The sequence below is a fragment of the Pollachius pollachius genome, assembly GCF_949987615.1.
Source record: "Pollachius pollachius genome assembly, chromosome: 10".
In the NCBI taxonomy this organism is placed as follows: Eukaryota; Metazoa; Chordata; class Actinopteri; order Gadiformes; family Gadidae; genus Pollachius; species Pollachius pollachius.
This window is the reverse complement of record NC_136943.1, coordinates 9,049,162-9,076,942: the sequence shown is the minus strand read 5'-3', so window position 1 is coordinate 9,076,942 and position 27,781 is coordinate 9,049,162. Positions and strand designations below refer to the sequence as shown.

The following is a 27,781-nucleotide window of genomic DNA, read 5'->3' as shown; positions in this document are numbered from 1 at the left end:
GTGGAGCAGATAAGCATCGCCTTAGACTACCCTGGGAACAGCGTAGCCCTGCAGCCGTCTCCTGGTGACATCCTTCATTTGACTCCAGGCTCTGGTTCGGAGCTCTTAGAGAGACTGATTCCTGAGCGTACATTTCCCTGCCTGGATTAGGACTAAATAGATTTAGGCATTGATGCTTTTTAAAAGTCTGGAACTGTCCACTGAACTCATCCCACATCATTTGAATTTGCACCTGGGATTTGCGTAACAATTGTTCCAGATAATATCATCTACAAGGAGTCTCTTTAGCTCTGTGTATGTATGTATGTATGTATGTATGTATGTATGTATGTATGTCAGTATATGTATGTATGTATGTCAGTATATGTATGTATGTATCTATGTATGTATGTTTGGATGTAAGTATGACTGGATGGATGCATGTATATCTGTATGTTTATTTGAGCAATAGCTCACAACAGGCCGTGGTATATGGTTATTATTAAAATCATATACCATGGCCTCAAGTGAGCTATTGCTAACATTTTTATAAATAAATAATGTTAAAAATAAAATATGCCTTCCTGGCTGCCTGCACATGGTGCGAGGCGGTTGCTATGCAACGTACACTGGCAGCTAGCATATTTATATTTTCATCACAGGCTAGGGTAATATTAATTTAATCCATTCCTTTTTTTATTTTACTCTTTGTTTGCTTACTAACACATAAGTACATGAGTACAAAGGTAAACCATTTAAAATGCTTCATTTTACTATCCTCACACACATAAATATACACACACACACACACACACACACACACACACACACACACACACACACACACACAGACACACTATCCGGGTTGGAAACACAGACATGCATGTGAGGGTGTGTGAATGCAGTGTGTGCATGTGTGTCTCAGTGTGTCTGTAAATACAGTATGGGTGGTGTGAATTTGCATGACGTGTGTGTGTGTCTGTGTGTGTGTGTCTGTGTGTGTGTGCGTGCATCCGCCCAGTCTGAGTGCGTGCGTGCCGGGACGCGTGGGACTCACGTCTCGGCGCTCTCCGCCTCCAGCACCGACTGTACAGGCAGGTACCCTCTCTGAGGGTGCTTGCTGAAGTACTGCTTGGACCTGAACTTGTTCTTCAGAGTCTTGGCGAAATCCCTCATCTTCTCTCCCGAGGTGGTCTGCCGTGTGACCAGGTCAGCGGGAATGATGCGGGTTGGGAGGAGGGGGAGGAGGAGGTGGCGTGTGGGAGAAGCAGTAGGTTAAGAGAGAGCAGAGGGAGGGGAGAGAGGACAAACTGTAGCGCTTGAGAGTGCTTTCCAAAGTTGCCGGGGGGAAAACATTTCTCCCAGACGAGCCCATCTGAAACAAGGCCCCCCCGCGGGGCCAGCCCAGCCGTCGGCCATCTTCTACTCTGTTTAGCTTCACACGTCTGCCATTTCCCTCCCTTCAAGCGATCCGAAGTTATCTCTCTGTGGTCTCTTTCTCTCTGCCCAGCACTCTCCCTCTACTCATCATCTCCCCCATATTTATTCTTTGACACTTTCCTTTGTTACTTTGGCCGACAGCGCTTGTTTTCCGCCTCCAACAACCAGCATCCCTCTCCCTCAGGCGCTCGGTGTCACCTCCAGATGCCTCCTCTCTATTCTCTTCTCTGTGAGATTCCATTACCCCTTTAAACCCCTGATTCCCTCCGTCCTCCCTCTCCTCATCCACAAGGTTCTCCACCCCTTGGTATCCCCTCCCGTCTGGTCCGCTGCTGAATTCTCCTACGACCCGGCTTGTGAGAAAATATTACACTATCTGGGTCCACTAAAAGAAAATCACAGTGCCTATGGCCTTCTGCCATTTGTCAGCGCTCAGCATTGATTACGGCTGATACCTAGCACGTTGCACCCTCACAAACTCCAACACCCGCCCCCAGAAATAGCCCTGGTACTGCCCCGGAATATCAACTAAGAACCGGGACCTGTGTGCGTGTGTGTGCGTGCGTGTGTGTGTGAGAGGGGTCGAGGCTGTATAAGACGCAGGAAGGGGTAAGGGGCGTTCACAACCAGTTCCCAAGTGTTCGAGATAGCCCTTTAACATGCACTCTAAGAGCCCACCCAGCCTGGTGCTTACCATTAAATATTATAGCCACGTGCGTTTAGTGGTCTACTAAGCGTGCTTAACGCCATTAGCCTTGTAATTGGGATGCCCGCCCTGCAGAATGTAGATTTTCTTGCGGCTTGTTTTGGTGCGGTATAAAGGTTTCGTGGCATCGTGCGTATAGCGTTTGCTGAAGGAGAAGGGTCTTACTGGTGTATAGTACTCCATGATGGGGTAGTGCAGCTTGTTTCCCTTGGAGGTGCGGCCTGTGAGGAAGCACGTCTGACAGATGTCAACGTTGAACTGCTTCAGACTGCGGTACCTGTCGCCGTCAATAAAAACATTCATAACAAAAGCCGGCTTTAATTTTTATTCCATTATACCCCGGTCTTCGTAGCGGCGGTGCGGTGTGGGAGAAAAATATCGACTCAAATTGAATTACATAAATGACGAAGGATCCTCAGTACATGATGAACGGTTAACCAGCATTTAAGTGAAGATCTCTTGGTTGCGTTTGATTTGCACCAGAGACTCCGAGCTCCCTTGCTCTCCTCCACTCGCACTGAGTTGTATTGTTTTGCACTTGTTTTTGTCGTTACGGACAGGCTGGATCCTTGCCACCTTGACGCTCCTTTAACAACGGCGGCATTGACGCCAATTGTCTTGACACGCCCTTTATGAATTCATAAGACTACGCCGTCAAACGCACTCTTGGAGGAACTCGGCCCCGTTAAATCAAGGGAGTGCTGCGGGAGATCTCCCCGTACCTGAAGCCTTTGATGGGGCACTGCTTGCACACGTAGCACTTGGCCTGGTGCTTGGCCGACTCGGCCGCGGCAACGCGGTGGAGCACGGGGAGCCACACCATGGACTGGGGCTCCAGGCTCATCCACTCCAGGAAGTGGGACACCTCGATGGCAGGCTTCCCCGGGGCCTGACGGGAGTGAAGACAGAGGGATCCCGGTAAACAAGCCTGTATGTTTAGAGCCCCCGAGAACGGAGCCGGGGTGGAAGGTATGTGCAGTGATGAGATAGGAAGGGGGGCGAGCGCAGGGAGGGCGAGGGCGCTTAAAAGGGATGGGCGAAGAAGACAGGTTCATCGGCGGCAGAAAGGACACATGTGGGCAGCTTGGACTCCTAGCCGAGAGGTACGGGGTTCGATCCCCGAGCCGCCTTCATCGTGATGTCTAGCCCCTACTTGCTCTCCTCAATGACCTGTATTCCCTCATTCACTTTGGATAAGCGCCGAATAAATGTTATTATTTTAAATAGCAGGAATATACAGCCAACCAGACATGACATGCCATGACACATCAAGTAATAAAAGTAAAACATATTTGCTTGAATACTGCTAGGTAATATTTATTTGCATGTGTTCCAGTCATAGACGACTTGTTGAAATCCCAGGGAAGTAGGGATTTGAAAAGCTGTGATGTGCTAAATTCTCATTAAGTCTGCATCAGAGCTGTATTAAGAGGTAGATTTCCCTTGGGGCTTTATCTTCTGCTCATGCAAAGCAGCATTATAATTGTGTGTTGGTGTGTGTCGGTGTGTGTGAGCCTGTGTGCACATGGAAGTACATGTGAAGTATGCAGTAGTGTACCATCTTTGGGGATAATGATGCGATTCTTCTCTCTCTGCTCTCTATCTCTTTCTCTATGCTCTCGGTCTCTCTCTCTCTCTCTCTCTCTCTCGCTCTCTCGCTCTCTATTCCTGCTATGTCTCTCTGCTCTGTATCTCTCCTCTCTCTAGCTCTCTCTCTTTCATTCTCTCTCTCACTGGCTGAGTAGACAGCTTCTCTCAATGTGGGAGACGCCCCCCCCCTCCCTCCCAGCACCTGGAGCCCCCACTGGGGTTTCAAAGCTGGCAGGACGCCCTGTCTCAGATGGAGCAGTTTAACTAAATGACCAAACTGTCTCTCACTGTCAAAACTTCCATTTCATAGTTTTTCAAGAGACTCCCAAATATTCCTAAAGCCTCATCCTAGGGACACATTGCCCCTATTGTAAGCCACAAGACCTGGTTTATCAAACCCCATATGGTATCTCCTCTCCTCCTCTCCGCCAAAGGGATTACAGGAATAGAGGAGGATTGGGACTTAAGTGAAGAGAAGTGTAAATCAGGTGAATAATCATCTTAAATTTCATATTCCGTGGCTGACACCCTGTAGTGCAGAAATGCTTAATGAGTTAAAAATGATCATCCTGCTAATTTACTTTATTAATTAATTAAAACTGTTGATAAAAGAGCAAATGGGTCCCTCCACCTTTTGGCTGTTCATGGATATTTCATCTGCGTGCGTGAAAGAGGTATAGCCAAAACAAAACAAAAAGCTTCGATTTGAATCAGAGTTTGCAGCTCATTTCAGAAAACGTGGATGGGAATAAAGTGTGCTTAATCAGGAGCTGGCAAGTACAGCCAGGTAATTAGGAGTTTTTTTCAACAGGGCCAGGCTCCAAAACACTCAGGCCAGCGCTGAACCAAATCTGTAATCATGGAGACTACTGAGGTTAGTGCCTACGTCAAACCAAGAGAAGAGCTATCAGAAATGGAACAAAAAGCCTGTGCCATCCGGGCAGATAAAAGGTGTTGGCTGTGCCAGCGCATGTGTCCTCATTAAGGGGAAGCCATGTCCTTCTGAGAGTGAGCTCCACTACCTCGTTAATCTATGTTGTGATTAATTGGTCTTCTCAGCATTCTATTTCCTACCAGTGCTTCTCACAGGGCGGGCTTACTCAGTTACCGAAAAGTGGCGGCTAATGCGTCCATGCTCTGTCTTAACAGTTTTCCTTCTACTTTTTTATACCGCGGCTTAAATTGCGACCACTATGCATCACAAATGAAACTCAATGATGCTTCAAGTGTGTTTACCGGCGTTTGAATGTGTATGGGAAACGTGTGGGTTGAAACACACGCTAGGAGATTGAAGCTTTGAAGTCATGGCGATGACTAGGCTAGCTACAGCTTTCAGATGAGGCTTGGGTCAGATCGGATTTAACATACCAGGCCATGCGATAAAAAAAGCATAACGTGGAAACACCTTATCGCACTCAGAAACACATATTCCTACTCCTCCTCCTCCTCTTCTCCCTCCTCCTCCTCCTCCTTCTCCTCCCAGCATGCATCCCTCAGGACAGAACAAGCACACCAAATCATGCGTGTGGTGCACTCACGCAGACGTTTGCATGCTGCGTCTGCATACAGATACATATATATATATATATATGCAATGGTCGAGTTGTAAAAAAAAGCCAGGGGGATGATGGATTTTAACTTTTAGGTGCTCATTTGTGCTGATGACAGCACATATGGTATGAGACCAACGGTGTGATAATTATTATTATCATTATTATTTTTATAATTATTATTATTATTATTATTATTATTACTATTATTATTATTATTATTATATTATTATATTATTATATATTTTTTGGGATAAAATAGTCATCGCTCTTATTGGATCCCAAAAAAACGCAGCTGATCGGACGCATCACACGATTCGGAGGCATGCATCACATTTAAGGATTTTAAAAACTGATTCTTATTCTTTTTTTTTCATAAATGCATTCGGCAGAGAAGGGAGACTAGCGTTGCTCACGGGTTGGAATGAAAGGTGTTCGAGATGCAGAGACAGCTTCACGCTACCAGTGTCTGTCTCGTACGGTGTGGAATGAGAGCTCGTGAAGGCGCTATTGCGCAACCACGCGCGCCTGCGCAATAGCATACTGCCCTAGAATGCTGTCAAATCTGTCCCTGGGAAAAGTAACGTTGCGCCAAATTGAAAAAGGAAACCGCTATAATGAAATAGCCATCCCCCCACATCCCCCCTCAACTCGAGTGCTGTATATATGTGTAGTCACCATGCGGAGGCAGCTTTGCACGCTGGGCTCCACGTTGCTGCCCCCGAATGCCGCCACCTCCCCCAGCTGGCGGGGAACCTGGATGGCCTCGTGGAGAAGCAGGCTGAGGTGCCGCTGGTCCGTCTGGCCTCCCGGTCCACACACCTGGCGGAACAAGTCTGCATGCGACACAAGGTTTAGGTCATTGGCGTGAGCAGGGGAGTCTTGAGTCGAGCCAAGGTGGCCCGTAAGTGACGGATTGCAGTTCGATGGGGAACACTGCATTATGAGCAAAAACACACACACACACACACACACACACACACACACACACACACACACACACACACACACACACACACACACACACAAGCATGCACACACACCTATAAATGGACCAGTGTTATCTTTGAGTGTGTGCATCGATGCGTCGTCAAGAAAATCATTTGTGCTAATGTTCCGGATCGATACCTTCTGTTGCTTCTTTTAGACCCAGATGGGTTTTTATCGAATGCCCTCTTAATACAAGGCTTGCAAAATTTGAAACGTATCAAACTGAAATGTTTGCACAGCAAATTTTCTGGCTTATTCATTTCCTTTCAAATCTTTGTCTGTTAGGTAGGCAGGTAAAGAGAAGAGAATAAAAAAATTATATAATATATATATATATACATATGCCAAACGGTATAGCACTATACTTCATTTACGTTCAAGTGGAAGCTCATGCACAGCTGTATATAATATGTATCCTTTTTTTTTTATGTATATATGCAAAAATGACTGTAAGGGTGCTCTCAGCCTATGGCTAAATAGAGAAACGTGGGAGGTATTTTGAAATGTAAGTAATGCACAAAAAAACAAGATGCTTGCGTGTCTAACAATCCCAGTACATGTTGAGAGTGTTCTGTCTCTACATCCAAGAATGATGCTGCATTCTTAAAGAGAGAGAGTAAGACGGATAGAGAGACGGAAGAGATGGCGCGATAGATCGAGAGGGATAGCAAGACCAAGAGAGACAGGGAGAGAGAGATTGAGAGGGAAAGACCAAGAAATCTCTAGAGGGAGAGATGGAGAGCGAGAGCAAGAACAAGAGCGAGAGAGACAGCGAGAGAGACAGCGAGAGAGAGAGAGAGAGAGAGAGAGAGAGAGAGAGAGAGAGAGAGAGACAGAGAGACAGAGAAAGAGAGAGATGTCCTGGCTGGTCTAATTTCAGAATAAGGAAGTGAATGAGTTTAGCACTATCTGCATTGAGAACCCTTAACAAGAGTATTTTGACTGACTGTCACCAAGGAGACGAATGTTGACAGGCGTGTGAAAATGCCTCACCATACCAGTATAAATAGCACGAGAAGCTCCAGCGCTATCTCTCCCCGGTCCAAACCTCTCTCTCCCTCCCTCCCTCCCGCCTCTAGCAGATTAAACTCCCCCTTACAGGGAAGACAACTGGCATAAACACTTACATATAAAACATCTCCTGAATAAAATGAACGAGCATCTGAGAGAGAGAGAGAGAGAGAGAGAGAGAGAGAGAGAGAGAGAGAGAGAGAGAGAGAGAGAGAGAGAGAGAGAGAGAGAGAGAGAGAGGTGGTGGCGGGGGAAATTTAGAAAGTTAGGAATGAAAATAGAGTGTTTCCTGATGAACAGTTTACGAGTAATGAAAAGATTGTCGGCAGTATTATCCAGCTTACTCTAAACAGGGTATTATGATTGAGAGATACAGATGGGAAGTAAAGGTGTGTTGCGTGTGTTTTGTTATTCAGAGACCAACTCAAACCACCATCTTTGCTTCTGTGATACCATACAATCAAATCAAATCTGGTGCCAGTCAACCCACACACGAGAGGTAATGTGCTATACGCAACACCAACTGATCAATCTCAGTCAAAGGGGTGAAGAACACCACCGTTGTCTGGCTGATCCCAGAAAAACGTTGTCTTATCACTCTAACCAGCCGTCCAATTAAAGTCTAAATTAGAGTCTGTTGCCGTTCGCTCCAATGTGAGTCGGCATCTAAGCTTTGCCAAGTATTCATAAGTCAACTTGTGTCCAGCTAAATCAATGACACTTGTTCAAACTATGCTTATTTTTAATGGCCGCACACTCCCCTTGGTTTGTTTCACTCACATGCTGTATATATATGTGTATAGATATATAGACACAGAAAGAGAGAGAGAGAGACACACAAAAGAGAGAGAGAAAGACAGACAGAAAGAGAGAGAGACACACAGAAAGAGAGAGAAACACAGAAAGAGAGCGAGAGAGAGAGAGAGAGAGAGAGAGAGAGAGAGAGTGAGAGAGAGAGCGAGAGAGAGAGAGAGAGAGCGAGTGTGTGGGCGGTTGCACTTCCTGCATGGAACCCATTAGACAGACCGGGGTTGGCCACACTCACACTTGTATTTCTCCTTGACGTCTGCTTTGCACAAGCTCACCAACCCTGCCTTGAAGCTGAGCACACGCATCTTTCCGTTCCGACCGCTGGTGGGAAGAGAGAGACAAAACCAATGAGAACACACCGAATGTCAACAGTTTACAAAACTGTACGGTCAGACACAACATTGTACATAGCTTCTTTTTTTTCCAGACACCACAACTGCTATTCTACAGTTTGAGTAGAGTAGAGACTTGAGTGGAGACATATTGAGCAGAAATGATGGAACTATTCTGGGGGAACCATTTAGTGCAGAAGTGATGGGGGTGATGCTGAACCGTTCAGTGTGTGAAACCATATGAGAGAATTCCCACAATAACACGAGTTAGGTAAGCAATTAAGTAGTATGAACTTACAAGTCCTACGACAAGTTCAAACTGCTACGTTTAACAGGGCCATAATACGTAGCTAAACATGGGCTTGCTGAAATCAAAATGTTTCAATCGCCTAATGAAAGGAAAAATGAATTAAAACTAATCTTGTCAGGGGGAATATCAACTTTAATGGAGTAAAAGAAAAACATATTCATTCAGTTTGGTTTTAATTTCAGAACTTAACGACACTGTCGCCACCGGGGCCACTGTTGGCGGAGCTGAGCAAGTTACAAGATGACCAAAGTGACAGTTTGCAGCTCTAATTTAAGAGGCGCACATAACCACACTAAATAAACATCACTCATCCCGGGCCATAAGAGCCTGGCTGAGAACATTAGAGTCACACAGAGAACACGCTGGCTGCTTTATAGGAACCATAAACACGTTGGCACTTTTCACACACACACACGCACACACGTGCACACACACACACACACACACACACACACACACACACACACACACACACACACACACACACACACACACACACACACAAACACACATACTGTACATACACACTGTATGCACACACAAGAAAATAGCAGTCTTCTGCCCAAACCATCGAGTTCAAAGATGTGCCGAACAGAAAGCGACCTCTACTGACAAAAAAAGCTCTGATAAAGAAACAGACAAAAACTGAAACACAAAATAATTTGCTGAAAGGATGCAGACGCTGTCAAGATCATTAGCAGCCCAAGGTTGGTACTCTCTGGGGTTGCAGCGAAAGGCGGTCGATCAGTCGCAAACCTCCCCCACCTTCCCTACCATCCAAAAGAATAAAAGGCTGGAAAAGGGAGGACATGAATGGACCAACAGGGAGGGGCAGGGGTGGACTGCCACTGTGTCTCCTCTGTTGTTATGATTGGACCCAGGCCAGCCTGATTGGAGTGCTGACCGCTCTGTGGCTCTCTATGGATCCCGGTGCAACAAGGCATTAAACTAGCCATTGGCCCGCTATACTCACAGACACAGGGCTGTGCTTGTCTTCACACACATGGCTTTCAAGTGATTGCCAATTTCAATTTTTGGAGTATGAGCATATAATGAGTGTGTGTTGTTGTGTTGTGGTTGTATGTGGCTGCCGTGTTCCTGTGTATGTGTTCAAATGTGTGTGCCGGGTGACCGGTAATTTGGGTATTAGTGTGTGGCGGCCTGTGTACAAGGCATTAGATACGCTACGAGGAGCAGTGGAGCTCAGGGTGCTCCGACTCGGAGCTCAATGTGCTGGATTGCATCCCCATCGTCCCCACATCAGGGCTGGAGCAGAGAGGCCTGCAGTCGAGCGGCTCCGTAGGGCCCCGGAACCAGAGACTCCTTGAAAGGCACTTTGGCCCGGAGAGTGTCTAGGTCTTTGTATTTATCAAATGCGCTGTGTAAACACAAGGTCATACTGGCGATGATTCTCTGGTTAAGCTCACAAGAAAAACAACAGCATCAACATTGTAACACATGTATATATGTATATATGTCTATATTTCATAAATTCCAACAATTAAAGTGTTGGCTAGATCACTTAAATGGCATATATATTTTGTTTATAATTACTATTTTATATAAATATCTATGTATATATTGCTTTATTATTACTATTGACCCCCTTTAATTACTAAAACATATATTTTTTAATGGAAACATGTATGACACTTGTTTTTCTTGAGAGACTGAGAGACTTGAGATCTGTAGACTAGTCTCACTAATCAGACTTTAGACTGACATCAACAGTCTGACGGCAGAGTGGACGGGGAACTTCCCTTCCTTCTGCTCCGTGTTTTGTTCCGAACCGATCGTGTTGGAATCCCTGCTGCAGGCGGGGATCCCAAAGTGCCTGATTGGCGAAAACAAAGTCGGCCGACCGTAGTAAACTGGGAAATAGAGCCTGTTTCGAATCAACCCTGTGCAGACCGGCCGCTGTACCAATGCACAGAATCCCCAGTTGACAGCTTCATCCACTCACACACCATGAATATCTGCCCTGTATAATCCCTCCGTAACGAAACAGGAAACAAGGCCTCGCTCCGGCACCTTGCAGCAGTTTCTTGTTTGCCATCCCAGACACTGAATCCCCCCCCCCCCCCAGTAGTTGTCCTAGGACGGCTGCACCTGAGCTTACACACAGACCGACCAACCCCGACTCCCCTTCCGGCGGTCCGCCCGCCCCGCCCACCTGTCGTAGACGTTGAGCAGCCAGTTGAGGCACATGTCCACGCAGAGCGGGATGTTGACGGCCACGGCGCGCTCCTCCTCCAGCCTCTCGTACAGGGCGGTCAGCGAGTGGATGACCTCCACCACGTCCATCATGTGCTCTCCCTGCTGCAGGTCCTGCTCCCGGAACACCTCCGCCATGCTGCCCAGCGCCACCAGGTCCACTGCGTCGCCACACACACACACACACACACACACGTACGTGTAAGCATTGGTATGATATTTATGTATATACACATTCAAGTATATACACACACAGTTGCCATGCATATAAGGAGTCACCATTCATACACAGAGTCACTATACACGCACAATTCAAAGTCACAGTCACGATTCATACACGCTTGCATACACAGTGACATACATCGACGAAGTCACCAAACAAACGTATAGTAATTCATGCATACAGTCACAGTACACAAACAGGCCTATGTATCTATCAAACACACACACACACACACACACACACACACACACACACACACACACACACACACACAGGCAGAAGGACACATAAAGCCAAATTATCTCTCTCACACACACACACACACACACACACACACACACACACACACACACACACACACACACAAAACATGTAATTAGTTCACCCACCCGAGCCAGCAAACAAAATAGCCGCATTCATCTCTCGTTCACCTTTACTCCTTTTACCCACTTACGTGCTGCCAGATGTTTCCAGAGGATCAACGCAAATTAGATGCTGCTCTTTTAAACTGATTTGCCAAGCCGACCCTTGTGACTGAGGCCAAAAGGGGGGAGTTCCCTGCTGGCTGCGGCTGCTGACTACAATTACATCAGAGCACTAATGAGACAGTGGCAGCTCCGGAGAGACCCTACCCTGCGCTAGCTCTAAAAAGGGCCGGACTGCAACAGAAATACAAAGGGCATTCAAGATCGATGTAGCAGGAACCAATTCATTAAGTTGTGTATGGTGTGAGGAGGAGGAGGAGGAGGAGGAGGAGGAGGAGGAGAAGGAGGAGGAGGAGAGGGAGTAGAGAAGTGAATATTCTCAGGATATCAAAGTAACCTGAGGTGCAGGATAATTAATTCAACAATATGGCCGCAGAGGCCCTAGGAGAGAGGTGTGAGGTTGGCTGGTGGAGAAAGATAAGGTCAAAGGGGAGGGAGGGGAGGGGGAGAGAGAGTCAGCAGCGTTTTATTTTCATGGGTCAAGCACGGTGTAATGAGACAGAAATGGAGAAGCAGAGAGGGGGAGAGGGAGAGGATGAGAGGGGTGAGGGGACGGAGGATGTCACAGCAGGAGGCAAAAGAGGCGAAAGGAGAGAGGGTCAGAAGAGGAAAAGGCAGTGACAGACATGAAGGGAGATGAGATCAGACGCTCACACTGAAGCGGGAGTGAGGGTCAACAGGACAGAAGGCCGTGGCAGCTTTAGAGCAGAGAGCTTCCATTCAAGCCAAGTCAACGAAGAGACGAGAGAGATGAGAGAGAGAGGGGCGGAGGAAGTGTACTGGAGGGTAAACGGCTGTGAAAAACGAGGGAGGAAACGTATGACAGCCCGCCAGGACAGGAGAATGGAATTAGGGTCATAAATAGCAGTGGCTAGAGGAGGTGGAGGAGGTGGAGGAGGTGGAGGAGGTGGAGGAGGTGGAGGAGCTGGAGGGGGTGGAGGAGGTGGAGGAGGTGGAGGAGGTGGAGGAGCTGGAGGGGGTGGAGGAGGTGGAGGAGGTGGAGGAGCTGGAGGGGGTGGAGGAGCTGGAGGAGCTGGAGGAGGCGGAGGAGGCGGAGGAGCTGGAGGAGGCGGAGGAGCTGGAAGAGGTGGAGGAGGTGGAGGAGCTGGAGGAGGTGGAGGAGCTGGAGGAGGTGGAGGAGTTGGAGGAGATGGAGGAGGTGGAGGAGGTGGAGGAGGTGGAGGAGTTGGAGGAGATGGAGGAGGTGGAGGGGGTGGAGGAGATGGAGGAGGTGGAGGAGCTGGAGGAGCTGGAGGAGGTGGAGGAGCTGGAAGAGGTGGAGGAGGTGGAGGATCTGGAGGAGGTGGAGGAGCTGGAGGAGGTGGAGGAGTTGGAGGAGATGGAGGAGGTGGAGGAGGCGGAGGAGGTGGAGGAGGTGGAGGAGCTGGAGGAGGTGGAGGAGCTGGAGGGGGTGGAGGAGCTGGAGGAGGTGGAGGAGGTGGAGGAGGTGCAGGTGGAGGAGGGATTGGGTAAGGATTTATAAACTAGGAGGTGTGACCCCTCAATGGGGCTTTCTGCTCTTCAACCCATTTTCTTCTCTTTAGGAAAGCAAACGGAGCAATTCATCGCCCAAATTAGCTGGCCATGACAACGGCCCAGGACGGGAAAAAGAGAGGGAGATTTTTTCTTTTTATTAATTAAATCAAGATGATTTTTTTTTTTTTTTTTTGTTCATCATGATTATTGTTTATTTTAAATATTATTCAATCGATGATTAAATAATAAATTAATAACAAATAGTAGGTATGGTTTCGTAACTATTACTATAACTTTTACCCTTCGGTTCTAAGTGAATAAATACATTTATAAATGAAAGAAAGAAAGGAAGATCATTATGAATATACTTTCTGTCCATGCGGCTCGGCCCTTTTGTTGGTTGTTTGTTTGGTTGTTCAATCAATCCATAATCAAAGCGGAGGAACGCAGCGGGGACAAACACGTACGTCTCAGCGCTTTTTGCACACGCCGCAGCTTCATCGCCGTTCTGTACGCCGAGAACTTGATGTTGTTCAGATCCGCTAATGGGAAAACAGACAGAGAGAGAGAGACAAGGAGATAGGGGAAGAGAGATGAGAGAGAGAGAGAGAGAGAGAGAGAGAGAGAGAGAGACAAGGAGATAGGGGAAGAGAGATGGGGAGAGAGAGAGAGAGAGAGAGAGAGAAAGAGAGAGAGAGAGAGAGAGAGAGACAAGGAGATAGGGGAAGAGAGATGAGAGAGAGAGAGAGAGAGAGAGAGAGAGAGAGAGACAAGGAGATAGGGGAAGAGAGATGAGAGAGAGAGAGAGAGAGAGAAGGAGATAGGGGAAGAGAGATGAGAGAGAGAGAGAGGGCGAGAGAGAGAGAGAGAGAGAGAGAGAGGGCGAGAGAGAGAGAGAGAGAGAGAGAGAGAGCGAAAAGAGATTATACTAAATAACACGATGAGGGACAACAGGCACACACGTCCGTGCGCCGATAGTGAGCCCACCATGTTCAGCCACCCAGCCGCACCCTCCCTTTCACTCTGCTCTTCCTCCTCCTCCTCTTCCTCCCCTCTCTGTTTATCGCTAGTCATTAGCCGGGGCTTGTGTATGGCACGGAGCTCACTGCTAGGTGAAGATGTTATCTGAGCACATAGTTTGGCTGTTATGTGCACACGGCGGTGGGGATTGTCACACACACACTCACAGACACACACACACACACACACACACACACACACACACACACACACACACACACGCACCCTTCCATCTGCCAGCTTGCTGTGTCGGATCAGATTTAACAAAACAACAGCCGTTTAATCACAATTTTATTGCGCGAAAGTAAACAGCAGTCAACAAGCACCTTGTACTGGATTCGTAGATAAATGTTGATTAATAAGTCAATGCGATTGGCTTTCTTCTAATAGCTGCTTCTTAGTTCTGATGTTCTGTTGGACTTGGATTTTAATTAAGTCGCTGTGGTCGATGGTGGTATGGATCAAAAATAATAAATCATCAATCAAACATTTCTTGTATTGACATTTCATCTTTTAATTTCTGTACACACTAGAAACAACGCCCATGCCTCTCTCAAGGGAGGGTGGTGTACAGGACCTGAGGCAACTTGATCTCGGCCGTACTCACCCAACGCCTGGTACAACTCTGTCATCTTTGGATGGTCCCAGCATGTGGTCTGAGCCTGATGGCTGAGAAGGAGTGAGAGAGGTAGAGAGAGGTAGAGAGAAAGAAGAGAGGTAGAGAGAAAGAAGAGAGAGAGAGGTAGAGAGAAAGAAGAGAGAGAGAGGTAGAGAGAAAGAGAGAGAGAAAGAAGAGAGAGAGAGAGAGAGCGAGAGAGAGAACCAGAGACTTTCAGAACAATCGAAGTAGAGGAATAGCAGAAAAGAAACAGAGCCAGAGAGCACAAACGAGCATGCAGCGAAAAGTGATGTAGCCAAAAGAAAACATGATTGGTGCACCGTTATAGGAGGGGAAGATCAGAAGGACAGTGAGAGCAAGAGCGAGGGCGCGAGAAAGAGAGAGCGAGAGAAAGATAGAAACAACATGACAGTGAAGGAGTATAACTGAGAGCAAAGGGGGAGGCGGCGGTGAACAGGCATTGTTAAGTACTGAGTGCAGGCTTGTAACGAAGCGACGTAGGTGACACGCGCCAAAGGAGTCGCGCTGGGAGCATCAAAGCTGATGCGGCTCAGCCTCCACGAGTAATTGCGCTGCGCTGCTGAGGAGTTATTGGCTGCCGTGAAACAGGCACCACACAGAGACACTACACAGGCACTTCATTAAACCCTAGCTGAGACACACCCCCACACACACAGACATATGGAGAGTACACACACACACACACAACATTTACATAGACACACACACAAACACGATGTGTACACACACACTCACACACAACATGTACATACACACACACATACACAAGCACACACACGCACATACACAATGTGAACCCACGCACACCCACACACACACACACACACACAAACACACACACACACGTGAAGTGTACATACACAAACACACACACACACACACACACACACACAAACACACACACAATGCTTTACAGCAACAGGCCAAGAGCCTGCACTCAGTCATAACCCACATCAGGTAATAGACGGGAGCACTAGCCGTTGCTCCTGAGAGAAATATATATAATGATAAATAGGACCTTAGAAAAGAATGAAAGAAAAGAAACAAAATAATGAAATCAAACAAAGCAGTACGTTTTTTCAAGGTGCTGGGGAAGGTTTTTCGCAGAAGCACTTGTTCATTACCAGGGAGAGTACTTATTGATTGGTGTCCATTGGAGTTCTTGTCAGAGATACATATATAACCACCATCATCAGGGGTACAGCCCATAAAGAATAAGGAGAGTAGGGAGGAGGGTACTTAGTTGTACAACTACTTAGAACTTTTACTGCTCGCAGTTAAAAACAACAACAAACAACCATCGACCTCACATTGGTCTACATAGGTAAAAAAGAAATGCTTGCATGGACACACATAATTGCATGGACACATAAATAAATGCAATTTCAGACACCTACACACATCCAGCACGTAAACATGGACATTCACACAAAGAAATACACTAAAAGCCACACACACACACACACACACACACACACACACACACACACACACACACACACACACACACACACACACTTCGAGATGAGGCTGTACAGGTAATGATAAGGAGTTAAGTAGAATAGCACCAGGGGAAACAAGGTTTACAGTACTCCAATAGTTTTCTTCGCTACCATTGATGCTTATGTACTCACTCAAGCCAGCACAATACCAACATCTCCTGGCCGATAAGAGGCTTTTAAAACACATTCATACCCTACACACTTGCTTTGCAAACCTTCGTCAAACCATCAACCACCCAAGTAAAAGAGCTTCCTCTGAAATAACAGGTAAGAGAGGCTATAAAAGAGGTTTGAAAATTTTAAAGAATGCAGGTAACAAGTGAATCGTTCGTGGTCCAAAGCATGTAAAATAAGGTTTTGGGATTTTTGTGTCAAAAATGTAATCCTTTATATGAAGCCAATGAAAACCTACTGCCCGGCTACACAAGTTTTGTTCCAAAACAAGTGTCATTCCATTTTTCTTTTTGGGTCGCCCTACAACTAGGAACCGAAAATCAGGCTGCGTTGCCCCTGGGCTTTGGAACGTGAGATGCAGGGCAAGAGGGAGACATGATCAATCACACACCCACCAACCCCCCCCCCCCCCCCCCCCCCCACCCCCCACCCCACCCCACACACACACACACACACACACACACACACACACACACACACACGTGAATACATCTGTTGAATCAACTTACTTGATATAATAGGGCACTTTGTTCGGAGAGATGGCTCTCTCCCAGGGTACCTGCACAGAACCTGGTCAGACACACGGAGAGATATCACGTCACCACCGGAACAGAGATAGAAGGGACCCTGTCAAAGCAGAGGGTCTGAAGCAGCGACATAAGCCTAGAGAAGCCAAACTTTTTAGTTATTATTATTAGTTATTATTATTAGTTATTGATCTCATTGCGCTGTACTGGCTTTCCAGGGAGACATGGAGGCTAGTAGTGTGAGGTGTGGTAAGCTAAAAGAACAATAGGGACCCATGGATGGAGAAGTTGTTGGCCCGTGGATTGGGTTGGGGTAAGGGAGGGGGGTAGCGTGGGCAGACTGCCCCAGGGAGTCTGCCGGCTGGAAAGTCATGTGGGTTATTCAGGGACGAACAAGGACTGACGCAAGCAACACACCCACACACACACACACACACACACACACACACACACACACACACACAGAAACAACCACAAGCAGACACACAAACACAGACACAAACACACGCACACACACACACACACACAAGCAGACAAATACCCACAAGCAGACAAATAAACACAAGCAGATACACACACACATGCAAACACACAAAAACAGACAAAGCAGTCGCACACACAAACGCACACATAATTGCTCATCGCTGCATTTCGATACAACACATTAGGCTATATACATGATGAAATACCCGAAGACACAGCATGTTTGACAAAATTAGGCAGATAAAAAACGCTGATCGTAAAAACAAACCATTCCCTCCCATAAACAGCTGTTGGCTCGCAGAGGCAGATAGGGAGTGGATGCAGACATCCCTCTCCCAGACAGCGTGGGGACAGTGGGTGTTAGAGAAGACCCAGTGTGACATTGCTTTGCAAGCCTGACAGCAATGTGGGCGCTACTGATACACACACCAACACACAAACACATACACACAGCCAGACACTGACACTTTACACACACACAAACACCCACACACACATACACATGCATATATCCCCCCCCCCAACACACACACACAAACACATACTGACACTTAACACACACACACACACACACACACACACACCCAGACACACATGCAAATGCAAACTCTGACATAAGCCCATACGGACACACACACACACACACACACACACACACACACACACACACACACACACAGCATAAAGCATATTGTTTGGCAACGGTCCTGAAAACGAGAGGTTTTAGTTTTTTGTTGTTTTAGCTCTTCTGGTCTTTAACTTAGGCCTACAGTCTTGATTGATGCATGATTAGGTCTGAGCCAAAATTATAAATGTCAAAAATAATTGCAAAATTTCAGAGCAATGGCAGGAAAACTTATTTTTTGGGTGTTCTTTGGCGGTAGCAAACCATCAACTCAGTTTATGTTTTCTCTCAGTTTAATGAGAGATTGATTGAATGCTGATGATGACTCAATGGAACTGACAACAGTGGGTCTCAGGAGAGCAGAACTTTCATTATTCCACCCAGCCGCTAGAGGCAGAGAGAGCCATGCTAAAGCGATTTGTTAAAAATTGTCTTTTCTAATTATTTGTGAGTTGAAGATTACTAGTTAAACCTAGGATTCTACCCAATGTAGCGAGAAGCCCATTTGGATGGATGCTGTACCATGCAGGTAGGCCGACAATTACATCTTAAAACTAACTCTTGCGATTAACGCCAACTGCTATACTGCTTTATACTGATATTTGCATCTAACAATGAAGCCATGGGCCTTATTTCATCCATTTAGTTTGTTGTTATTAAACATGTTTAGTTTGTTTTTCATAATTGATTGATTTTTAACATCGCTCATGTATAAAATATTTTCCCTAAGAATCATAAAACATCATAGTATAAATAGCCTAAGGAAAATGCCCCTTTCTTCAAACGGCGTCCACCAGGGAACATGGATGAACACCGGGAGGAGGAACAGCCCTGGACATTCTGTGGTTTTATAGGACTCATCAAATTAATCTCCCCTCTCCTCCTGTCACCTCTACTTCATCCCTCCCCATTCCTCAGGTCTGCTTGTCACACTTCTCTTCACCTCCACTCTCTCTTATCCTCCTCCTCATCTCCTCCTGTCACCCCAACCTCATCAGTACCCGTTTCTCAGTCTGCAAGCCTCTCTTCGCCTCCCCTCTATCTTCTCCTCCTACGTGCCATCAACTCATATGACTCCTTCTCCCTCCCTCCCCTCCTCTCACTCTCCAACAGGAAGTCGGGATTGTTCCAGATTGCATCACCAGCCCCTGCACTCTGTCCACAACAGTCTCTCCCCCGCCAGGATTGTATCCAGGCACCCAAGAGGACGCTTTTGAGGACTCTTTAAATCCTGGCAGGGTAAGACCGCTTTAATCCTGGAAGGGTCAGAGCTCTTACGAGGGCAAGCGGCGACTCCTCTGCTCCATCAAGAGGAGTTTGGCTAGAACAAGATTTACTCTGAGAAGGTACGACTGAGGGCTTCCTTATCTCTTGTGCATTGCATCCTTTGAGCAGTAAACACATTGAACTGACCTGCTGGTTTCTGACAGAACGCTCAGAAGTTCCTCCTGCACCTCTTCCCCAGGATGAAGGTGGAAGCTGAGACACTGCAGGGCATATGTGCTTCGTCAATCTACACTCACCCCGCCCAGAACTTTGAGCTCAGAGGGCAGTGCGCACACATGTGCTCCGGGTAACCCCTGACTACATCTATCGTGCTTTGTATTTGTCTTTGTAAAGCTACGTTGACAAGCATTTCCAGGAGGAGGAGGAGGAGGCGAACAGCCGGCCATTGGACATCCGTCCTTCGTTGACCACCGGCCCCAAGCTCTACTTCCAAGCCAGTGCACAGCGTGTGCTGACTTGTGTTGTGTCGAGTACATTAGTCTACGGCGGTCCATTGCTGCATCTGGCTGTGATGCTAGCGCCGCGATGCTAACAGTGGCTTGTTCCTCAGCCTTCCGAGCTGGAGGGCACCAGGCGGGCTAGCGCTCTGGTCGCCAGGCAACAGTGATTCGACATTTCCTCGCACGGCACAGCCGAGCCATGAGCTTCGGTCTGCTGTCTACAGTGCTGCTATAGAATAGACTATGCATACTTCCAGAGGCTGTATGTAACACTTTGCTGACAAACAGCATTTTTGTCTTCCTAGAGAGTGTGAGCACTCCAGCTGAAGAGCCTCCACTATAAAGGGGCATGGTGGAGGGGAGGGGGGGATGCCCTAAGCCTTCCTCCACTGCCGTCTCTGGCTTCCCTCGCTCGAGAGCGAGTGCTGCAGCTGGACATATCGGGGTCAGTTGTTACACTGTGTATGCCACAGAAGCTGATTTATTTTCCTTATCAATGCACCTCAACACAGGACTATCATATTCATGTTTCATTTGATCCTTTATATCTATTAATCATGAGAAATTGATTTGATGGTACATAAAGTTACAAAAATGGTCGACTCAACGCACCCTTCAGAAAGGGAGTAGGGAAGGGAGTAGTACGGCAAGGGAGAGATTATAGTGGAAAATGCAACAGAACACGGACCATTGGTGGTCCGTGTTCATCTTTAAGTGGTGATCTACATCTTTAAGTGGTGATTAAAGAGAAAAGGGCATGAATGTGTAGGCAGTAGTAGTTGTTATATTAAATTAATCCAGTTTCCCTGCATAAGGATAACAGCAACTGGACCACATATCGTCTCTCTCATCTTGGAAAGAGATTAAACACCTGTCATATACAAGCATAAGTCACTCAACACCAGAAATTCACTGGATTGCTAACTCTCAATGACTCACCTTTGATGAAGACGACCGAGACAAAGCTATGCGACTAGAGTGGTTATAGTTTAACGTCCCCTGTTTGTACCATTGTGTTCTGCGTGTCTTATTTCACTAGTGGAACAGTCGAGAGAGACCGAGTCCCTCTGGGTCAGAACCAGGTGTCACCTGGAGCTGATGGTACCAGCCTACCCAGAATGTTCAGGACCAAAGCCCTGAAAGAATATTGATTGAAAATGTTTGGACCTATTTTATTATTCTGATGTTGTGTATGTGTAGGGGCCAAGGGAATGCAAAGTGGACGCATTAAACTCCTAAGTGCCTTACTGTCCTTGAATAATTAATAGCATAGTATAGTAAAGCAAGCTGCTTTTTTGGAGACTCAGATGAGGTCCATCCTAGAGTTTGGTATAGTAAAGTAGCAACCAGTGTAAATAATGTAAGTATAATTGCTGCAATGAACAGTATACACGCCACCTAGGTGACTTTTAATGGGCTCATCCAGACACAGTCAATGATACATTAAGATTAAGATGGTGATCCATGCTGCCATGTTGTAGATCTCCTTTAGTGTGTGGCTAGGTGAGGCTGCTCAAATAAGCCATCAACCACACACACTCCACATAATAATAGTGAGGTATTGTACTCAAAATCCAGTATAAGTATAATAGAGGTAGTGTACATATGGTTTATAGTGGCCAAGTCTCGAAGATCCTGATGAACATTGAAAGGAGAAATCTCACTGGTACTAAAAAACAAGATGGTTAATCTCAAATGTTTATCCTTCAATTAATCTCAAACAATCTGACTTTGTCATGTTCCCCAGCATCAATGGATCATCCTGAATTTCAGGAAAGAACTGTTCTTGTGTGTATATTACTGTTTTTTTGACACTCCCTATAACTCCCTGAACAGTGGCTCTACAAAAACAATATTAAACAAATGGGAAAACACATCACAATACACTATTTTCTACTATTTTCAGCACTTCAAGGTACAATATGCCTCCAAACACAGACACAGACACGCAATGTATCTACAAGGAATTATGCATGAGCCAACACTAATAAACCATTACACAGTTGCTTGCCTCAAAAAACACACACACACACACAGCATCATTTCTCATTCCTCAACATACACATGAATAAAATCACATGTCTCCTTCATCTTGGTTTCCCCTGGAAGCCCTTTGAAGGGCAGGGACGAAGCAGCAAGACGGAAGAGAGAGACATCAGAAGCATGGGGGTTTAGGAAGCTCATCACACCAGGAACCAGAAGCCCGGCCCACCCACACCCCCGCCTCCCTCCCCATGACCGACGAAGACACACCATGCCCCCCGCCTACAGGTGCTCCTCCTTCGGCCCAACGGGCCGCAGGAGCCCTCAGCTTCATCCGGTTTCATCAAAAGACGTTGCCGTGGCAACAACGTATCCCTGGCGCTACATGTGAGGCACAGCGTGCCGCGAGGGAAGGAAGAGGAGGGGCTTCTTACTGCAGAGGAAGTGCTGCGATCCCGGGCCAAAGTCTCGGTGGGCGTCCTGAAGCTGCTTCAGCCGCTCCTCTATTGACCCCTGGGAGTGGACACACACACACACACACACACACACACACACACACACACACACACACATGAATTCACGCAAACATACACATACACAAACACGCACACATACAAACAATTGTGTACACACACAAAAAATATGCACAGGAATAAACCAAAGCGATTCATACAGCTTATATTTCTTTTCAGACACTTAGTTGCATCAGCACACACACACACACACACACACACACACACACACACTTACAGCGACAAACAGCACCTGCTTCTGCTCAAAGAATGGAAGATTTTCCTCCACGTTGCATGAAAGGCCTTTATAAGGCCTTATTTAAACACTCCATGTAGTTCTTATGATGTTAATCTTGTAAGCGTCTTGAAACACACCGCAGGATCAGCGATGAAAGAGGATCGGGGACGCCAGGGGGTTCTCCACCATATGCATATCAATAAAAATGGAAATAAAGAAAATAAAACTCTCCAAAAGGAATTTTGCAGTTTTGTTTCTGGCTTTTCTCATCAGTTGCGGTGCTCACCGATGTGTTTCTGGCAGCCCCTAATCCAGCTGGGTTTGCAAGGCATTGGACAGTGGACACGCCACTAAATCATTGTCAAGAAGACACGGAAGAGCCTTCTCTCAAACAAACCACTTTCAAGTGTCGCATAAAGAAAGTTCAGAAACCACAGAACCGCAAAGAGCTTGACAGACAAGTAAAGGGTTGATAACAGTTTGATTTTGAAGGAAGACAGAGTGCATTAAAAAAGAATGTGTGGTGACTATGGCTGCGGAACTTAAGTAAGTAAATAGGGAACACAGCTCAGGGTGCATACAACATTGCATTCCTAGTCCAAAAATAAACAAATAAACAAACAATGCAATCTGGAGCCAGATGCGTCTGGGCCAGGAAGCAAAAGGAAAAGAGAGCTTTGTTTAACGTAGCGTGGTGATGTTACTGCAAAATTTTGCAGCACACTGCATTCTGTTGGTCCTACGGGCAATTCAGGGAGACGTGAGAAGACAAACGATTGAATAACCCAAGATTGCAAAAGACAAAAAAAACTTGGAAGGGATGGAATGACATCTTTACATTTAAAAATATGGGGAAAGTCTGGTCTGTTGGAAGAATAGATGAAGGGAAACGTTTCAACATTGATGGTGGATGAATGCTAGGATGCGTTCAAAACACATAAAAGCCTGCAACGCAGTGCTATTCTGTCCTTCTGGATGTGTGGACTAGTAGTCTATAAGGCTACAGCTTTTGAGTCTGAGCGCTGTATGATTAGCCTAGTGTAGGGGCTATGCTATGGCCAAAACTGAAGAAATACAAAGAAAAGAAAAGAGAGGCAATAGAAACAGAGCCAGCGAGGGAGTCAGAGGTTAAGGAAAAGTAAAAAATGCATAGGGAAGGGAAGGAAGACAAAGAGAGAGCAAAAGCTAGCTAGAATAGGAGAATGCGATAGTAGGAAAAGCACAGAGGCCGGCGAGGGGGAAGCCGTGTGAAGATGAAGTGGTGAAGGTTATCTGGCAGTAACAGGGTGTTATCAAGAGCACAGACTGAAAAAGGATTCCCGGACAATTTAAAACCCCCGAAAGGAAAAGGCTACAAAGTCCCTTACAACAGCGGATTATGACTCCCTTTTATGGAAGGAAAAAATCGAGAACACATTCAAGATAAGTACAACTGCGCCCCACTACAAAGTGCATTGAGATAAACGAAAACGTAGATGCTTCATGCTCCCCAAATGGGAGCCGAGTGGTTCCCGGCTGGCCCAAGCAGACCTCGGCATCACTGAAGGCCAACTGAGCCAACATTGAGCGCAAAGGAGAAAGTTGAAATGCCCGTGTATTGACGTGTGCAGACACTGCTCTCAAGGCAAGTTGCCTGTCTATTCCGCCAGAAAATGAAAGAGGTTTCCTTTGGCTGCGTCGGGTCCAGACGCAGTAAGCAACCGAGAGACAGAGAGAGAGATAGAGAGGGAGAGGGGGCAAGAAAGACAGAGCGATCGTAACCAAGAGAGATGCCAGACATTTAAAGGGATGAAAACAAACTTTGCAGTTTGGCTAATGGCTAATTTGAGCGCACAATAAACTCGCATCCTCTCTCTAACCACTGCCTGTAATGATCTACATATCCTCTACATATCCTCTATATATGTATATATATATATATATATATATAAATATAAAATAAAAAGCACTGACATGGCAGTGACCATGGCGGTGACCATGACTATAAACTGGACATCCCTGGACCATCAAAGCGCTCATCATTCGGTGCGACTCCTTTCCCAGTGCACCAGTCGCCATTTATTTAACAACAAGTAGAGTACGCACACACACGCCAGCGCCAAACCCCTTCCCGGCCCCTCCGCTCCCCTCTGGGGGACGGCTCTGGGTCAAGGGGGGCTGGGGGAAGGCCGTGCACCAGGGCGTACCTGGAGGAGCTTCCAGCGGCTGTTGAGGTGCTCCAAGGTGCGGGCGTTGTCCACTGACAGGTGGACGTCCGAGATGGCCAGCTGGTGAGCCAGGTCGTTGACGTGCTTCATCCCCTCCTTCACCTGGCTCAGTTCCTCCTTGAACAACTGTGGGTGCGTGGGTGTGTGTATGTGTGTGTGGGTGTGTGTGTGTGTGTGTGGGTGTGGATGTGTGTGTGTGTGTGTGTGTGTGTGTGTGTGTGTGTGTGTGTGTGTGTGTGTGGGTGGGTGTGGATGTGTGTGTGTGTGTGTGTTTGAAAAAGAGAAGAGAAGGATGGAGAGAGGAAGAAAGACATGTAAATATAGTCTGTTTGGGGATTTTTACAGGGCTCGTTAAAAACATAATTCACGCTTTTGTCTTGATCCAAGGACGTGCTTCAGCAATGAGCTTAGTGCCAGCTTAGCGTTTTCTTATCGGTGCGCATTGAATACTGTTATACATATCTTGTTGTGCTGTGTTTGTGCCATGTTATCCACAATGTTTTGAGCGGATGTGTGCGTGTGTATGTGTGCATGTGTGCACACATACACAAGTACATAAGTGTGTGCATGTTGCTTCTTTTTGTTTGTGTTTTCCTGTGCGTTTCTTTATGTGCGTGTACAGACGATTCGGCCCGACAACAGTGCCGTGCCCCGGAGGTCTCGTCACTGAACATGTGCTGGCTGTGACAGCAGACTAAACAGTGACATGATGGTTGTCAAGTGTCCTCACTTTCAATGAACGGCTCGGCTGTAATTACAGCAGGCCTCTCGGGCACCGTGACTAAGCGGCGGTACACACACCACCGCTCCACCATGAATAAACCAATGGCCCCGCCGCTTGTTCAACAACAACGAATTAAACCAGTTGCGGCCCATCGCTGCGTGTCCATGACTGTCAAGTACGAACATTTTTGTTCCCCTTCCTCTGTCACAAAACACTGAGGTAACCCCTCCGGCGTGGGGCGGGCGGTGGGTGGATCCACCTCCCAGCTCACGCCATCCTTACAGCTGTGACTGTTTCACGCCAACGACTCGGTCCCACAGAGAAGAACATAGCGGGACTCTTTTCGTTTGATTCCGATTTTTTTGATGTTCGGGATCAAAAACTCAAGAGGATCAATGTGATGTTCTCTCTGGCAGGAAAGCCGATGTTCTTATTTTTATAGTTGGCTGGCCCCTCTCAGCTACAAGGGGTTCTTTTCGGGTGTGTGGTGGCACCTCAAAGGTGGTCTCCTCAGGGGACGCCGGTAAATCACTACAGCGGTGTGTTTGACTAAAACGATCCAAACCTTGCGGCATTGTGTTCTTTAAAAAAATAATATATATATTAGAATACCAGTACTTGCATATGAAGACTCATCATTAAACCGCTGAGAATACGAGTCTATAGATTTTGAATCATACATGTGAGCAATACAAGTTATAATTAAATAATAATAAAAGAAAATCTAAATTAAATAATATTTTTGAAATAATGTTTTTTGTTTTTTTTATATAAATACATACTTGTATTGAATCAATGAATAAATAAATCAGCACAACCATTTAAAAAAGGTCTCTCTATGTCCATGTGGCTATGCAGTGTCCATGCCGGGTGCTCTACCTTGGTAGCGTCTATGTGGTCCTGCAGTGCGTCGATGAACAGGTCCCCCACGGGCTCCCAGGCGTCTCGGACCCCCTCCGCCTGCTCCAGGGCCACGTCCAGCTCCTCCATGGCGGCCTGGGTCTGCAGCAGACGCTCCAACGTCCTCTCCATGTGCCTGAAGCCACACAGCGCAGGGGGGGGGAAGCTAAGTCCGAACTAATCACCTTTCAGACGGTGGGTGGTTACCAGCTAACTATTTAAGGGGTATTTTGCATTTAATTGACACTGACCTTGTTTTTTGTGGGTGAGAGTGTGTGGGTGAATTTTCACTTTCTATCCTCTAGTCATCTAGTCAGTGACATATGTTTAGGAACAGGTAGGGGTAAGGCGTCTCACAGGGAGGCCTACACAGAGGCTGTGAAGGTACTGGGCTTGAACCCGGTACCTTTTGGCATGAATACAAGGCTGAGGAAGAAATCTTAATTTGATCACCGTTTTCCGTTCTGGAGAGTATGTTTTGTAAATTCAGTATGTAGACATATGTAACGCTTTCATACGTTAAATGCTAAATAGTGATGTACTCTCTTAGTTGTATTAAATGTTTTCCTACCCAGGGACCGCAGATTCAATTTAGCCATCTAACTCTGGCCCAACTACTGTGTTAAATAAAGGAAAGCTCCCAATTAAATAAAGGAATGAACAACACTAAACATTAATTATTAGCTGGGCGGAATGCGTTGGGGTGAACATGGTGCAAAGTGGCTACATTGTCTGAATAGATAAAAGTAATTTATCAATATCATTTTTGTGCAGATGCATGGAGAAAAAGCAACACCCCTTAGCTTTGGAGGTAACTTGTATTCTGTACTGTACACAATGAAATTGCCAGTGCCAAAGCATACTGGATAAACTATGCATGAGTTCAAACCCTGCTAGAGACCTGTTCGAGTTTATCTCCAAACTCCATGTTTTCGCCTTGTTTTGTTGTTTCCTTCGAACAATTTTCACAATTCCTATTAATCCCCCTGGTGCCCCCGACAACCAGAAGAGAAAAATGAAGACGATAAAATTCTCCTAAAAAGAAAAACGCTTGAAACTTTTAACAATTTCCTCAGGAAGGGGATTGAGTGTGGGATGGGCAGGGCCTGACCTGTGGCGGTCCACGCAGCGCGCAGTCAACTTCTCCCACAGGTCGCTGGTCACGCTGGCTTGCTTCCATACCGAGCGGCTGACGTTCAGCACCCGTCGTCGTGGTGACAGCTCTGGGAGGACAGAGCAGGGAGGAAGGGTCAGAAGACTGCCGAGCAGAAGGAGGAGGGATGGAGAGACCATGAGAGTAAAGGGAGCTCGCTGAATGAGGGGAATGGAGACTAGGGATGAGGTTAATGAAGAGGGAAGGAGGGAAGGGAGGGAGGGAAGGCGGGAGGAAGGGAGGGAGGGAT

At 46.7% G+C, this 27,781-nt stretch overlaps 1 protein-coding gene across 1 annotated transcript in view; it reads right to left on the bottom strand.

Annotated features, from left to right (window-relative positions):
* drp2 (dystrophin related protein 2) overlaps window positions 1-27,781 on the bottom strand; it is a gene marked incomplete at its 3' end in the record, with an annotated part of 64,429 nt that overhangs the window by 16,323 nt on the left and 20,325 nt on the right. Inside the window, exons 4-16 of the mRNA XM_079744894.1 lie at window positions 27,490-27,601; window positions 26,358-26,514; window positions 24,734-24,880; window positions 22,232-22,310; window positions 16,962-17,022; window positions 14,744-14,805; window positions 13,584-13,658; window positions 10,892-11,093; window positions 8,312-8,397; window positions 5,944-6,101; window positions 2,848-3,014; window positions 2,291-2,402; window positions 1,037-1,173 (exon numbers count right to left, since the gene is read on the bottom strand). Of these exons, the coding sequence (XP_079601020.1) occupies window positions 1,037-1,173; window positions 2,291-2,402; window positions 2,848-3,014; window positions 5,944-6,101; window positions 8,312-8,397; window positions 10,892-11,093; window positions 13,584-13,658; window positions 14,744-14,805; window positions 16,962-17,022; window positions 22,232-22,310; window positions 24,734-24,880; window positions 26,358-26,514; window positions 27,490-27,601 (1,555 nt within the window). The remainder of the gene's footprint in view (window positions 1-1,036; window positions 1,174-2,290; window positions 2,403-2,847; window positions 3,015-5,943; window positions 6,102-8,311; window positions 8,398-10,891; window positions 11,094-13,583; window positions 13,659-14,743; window positions 14,806-16,961; window positions 17,023-22,231; window positions 22,311-24,733; window positions 24,881-26,357; window positions 26,515-27,489; window positions 27,602-27,781) is intronic.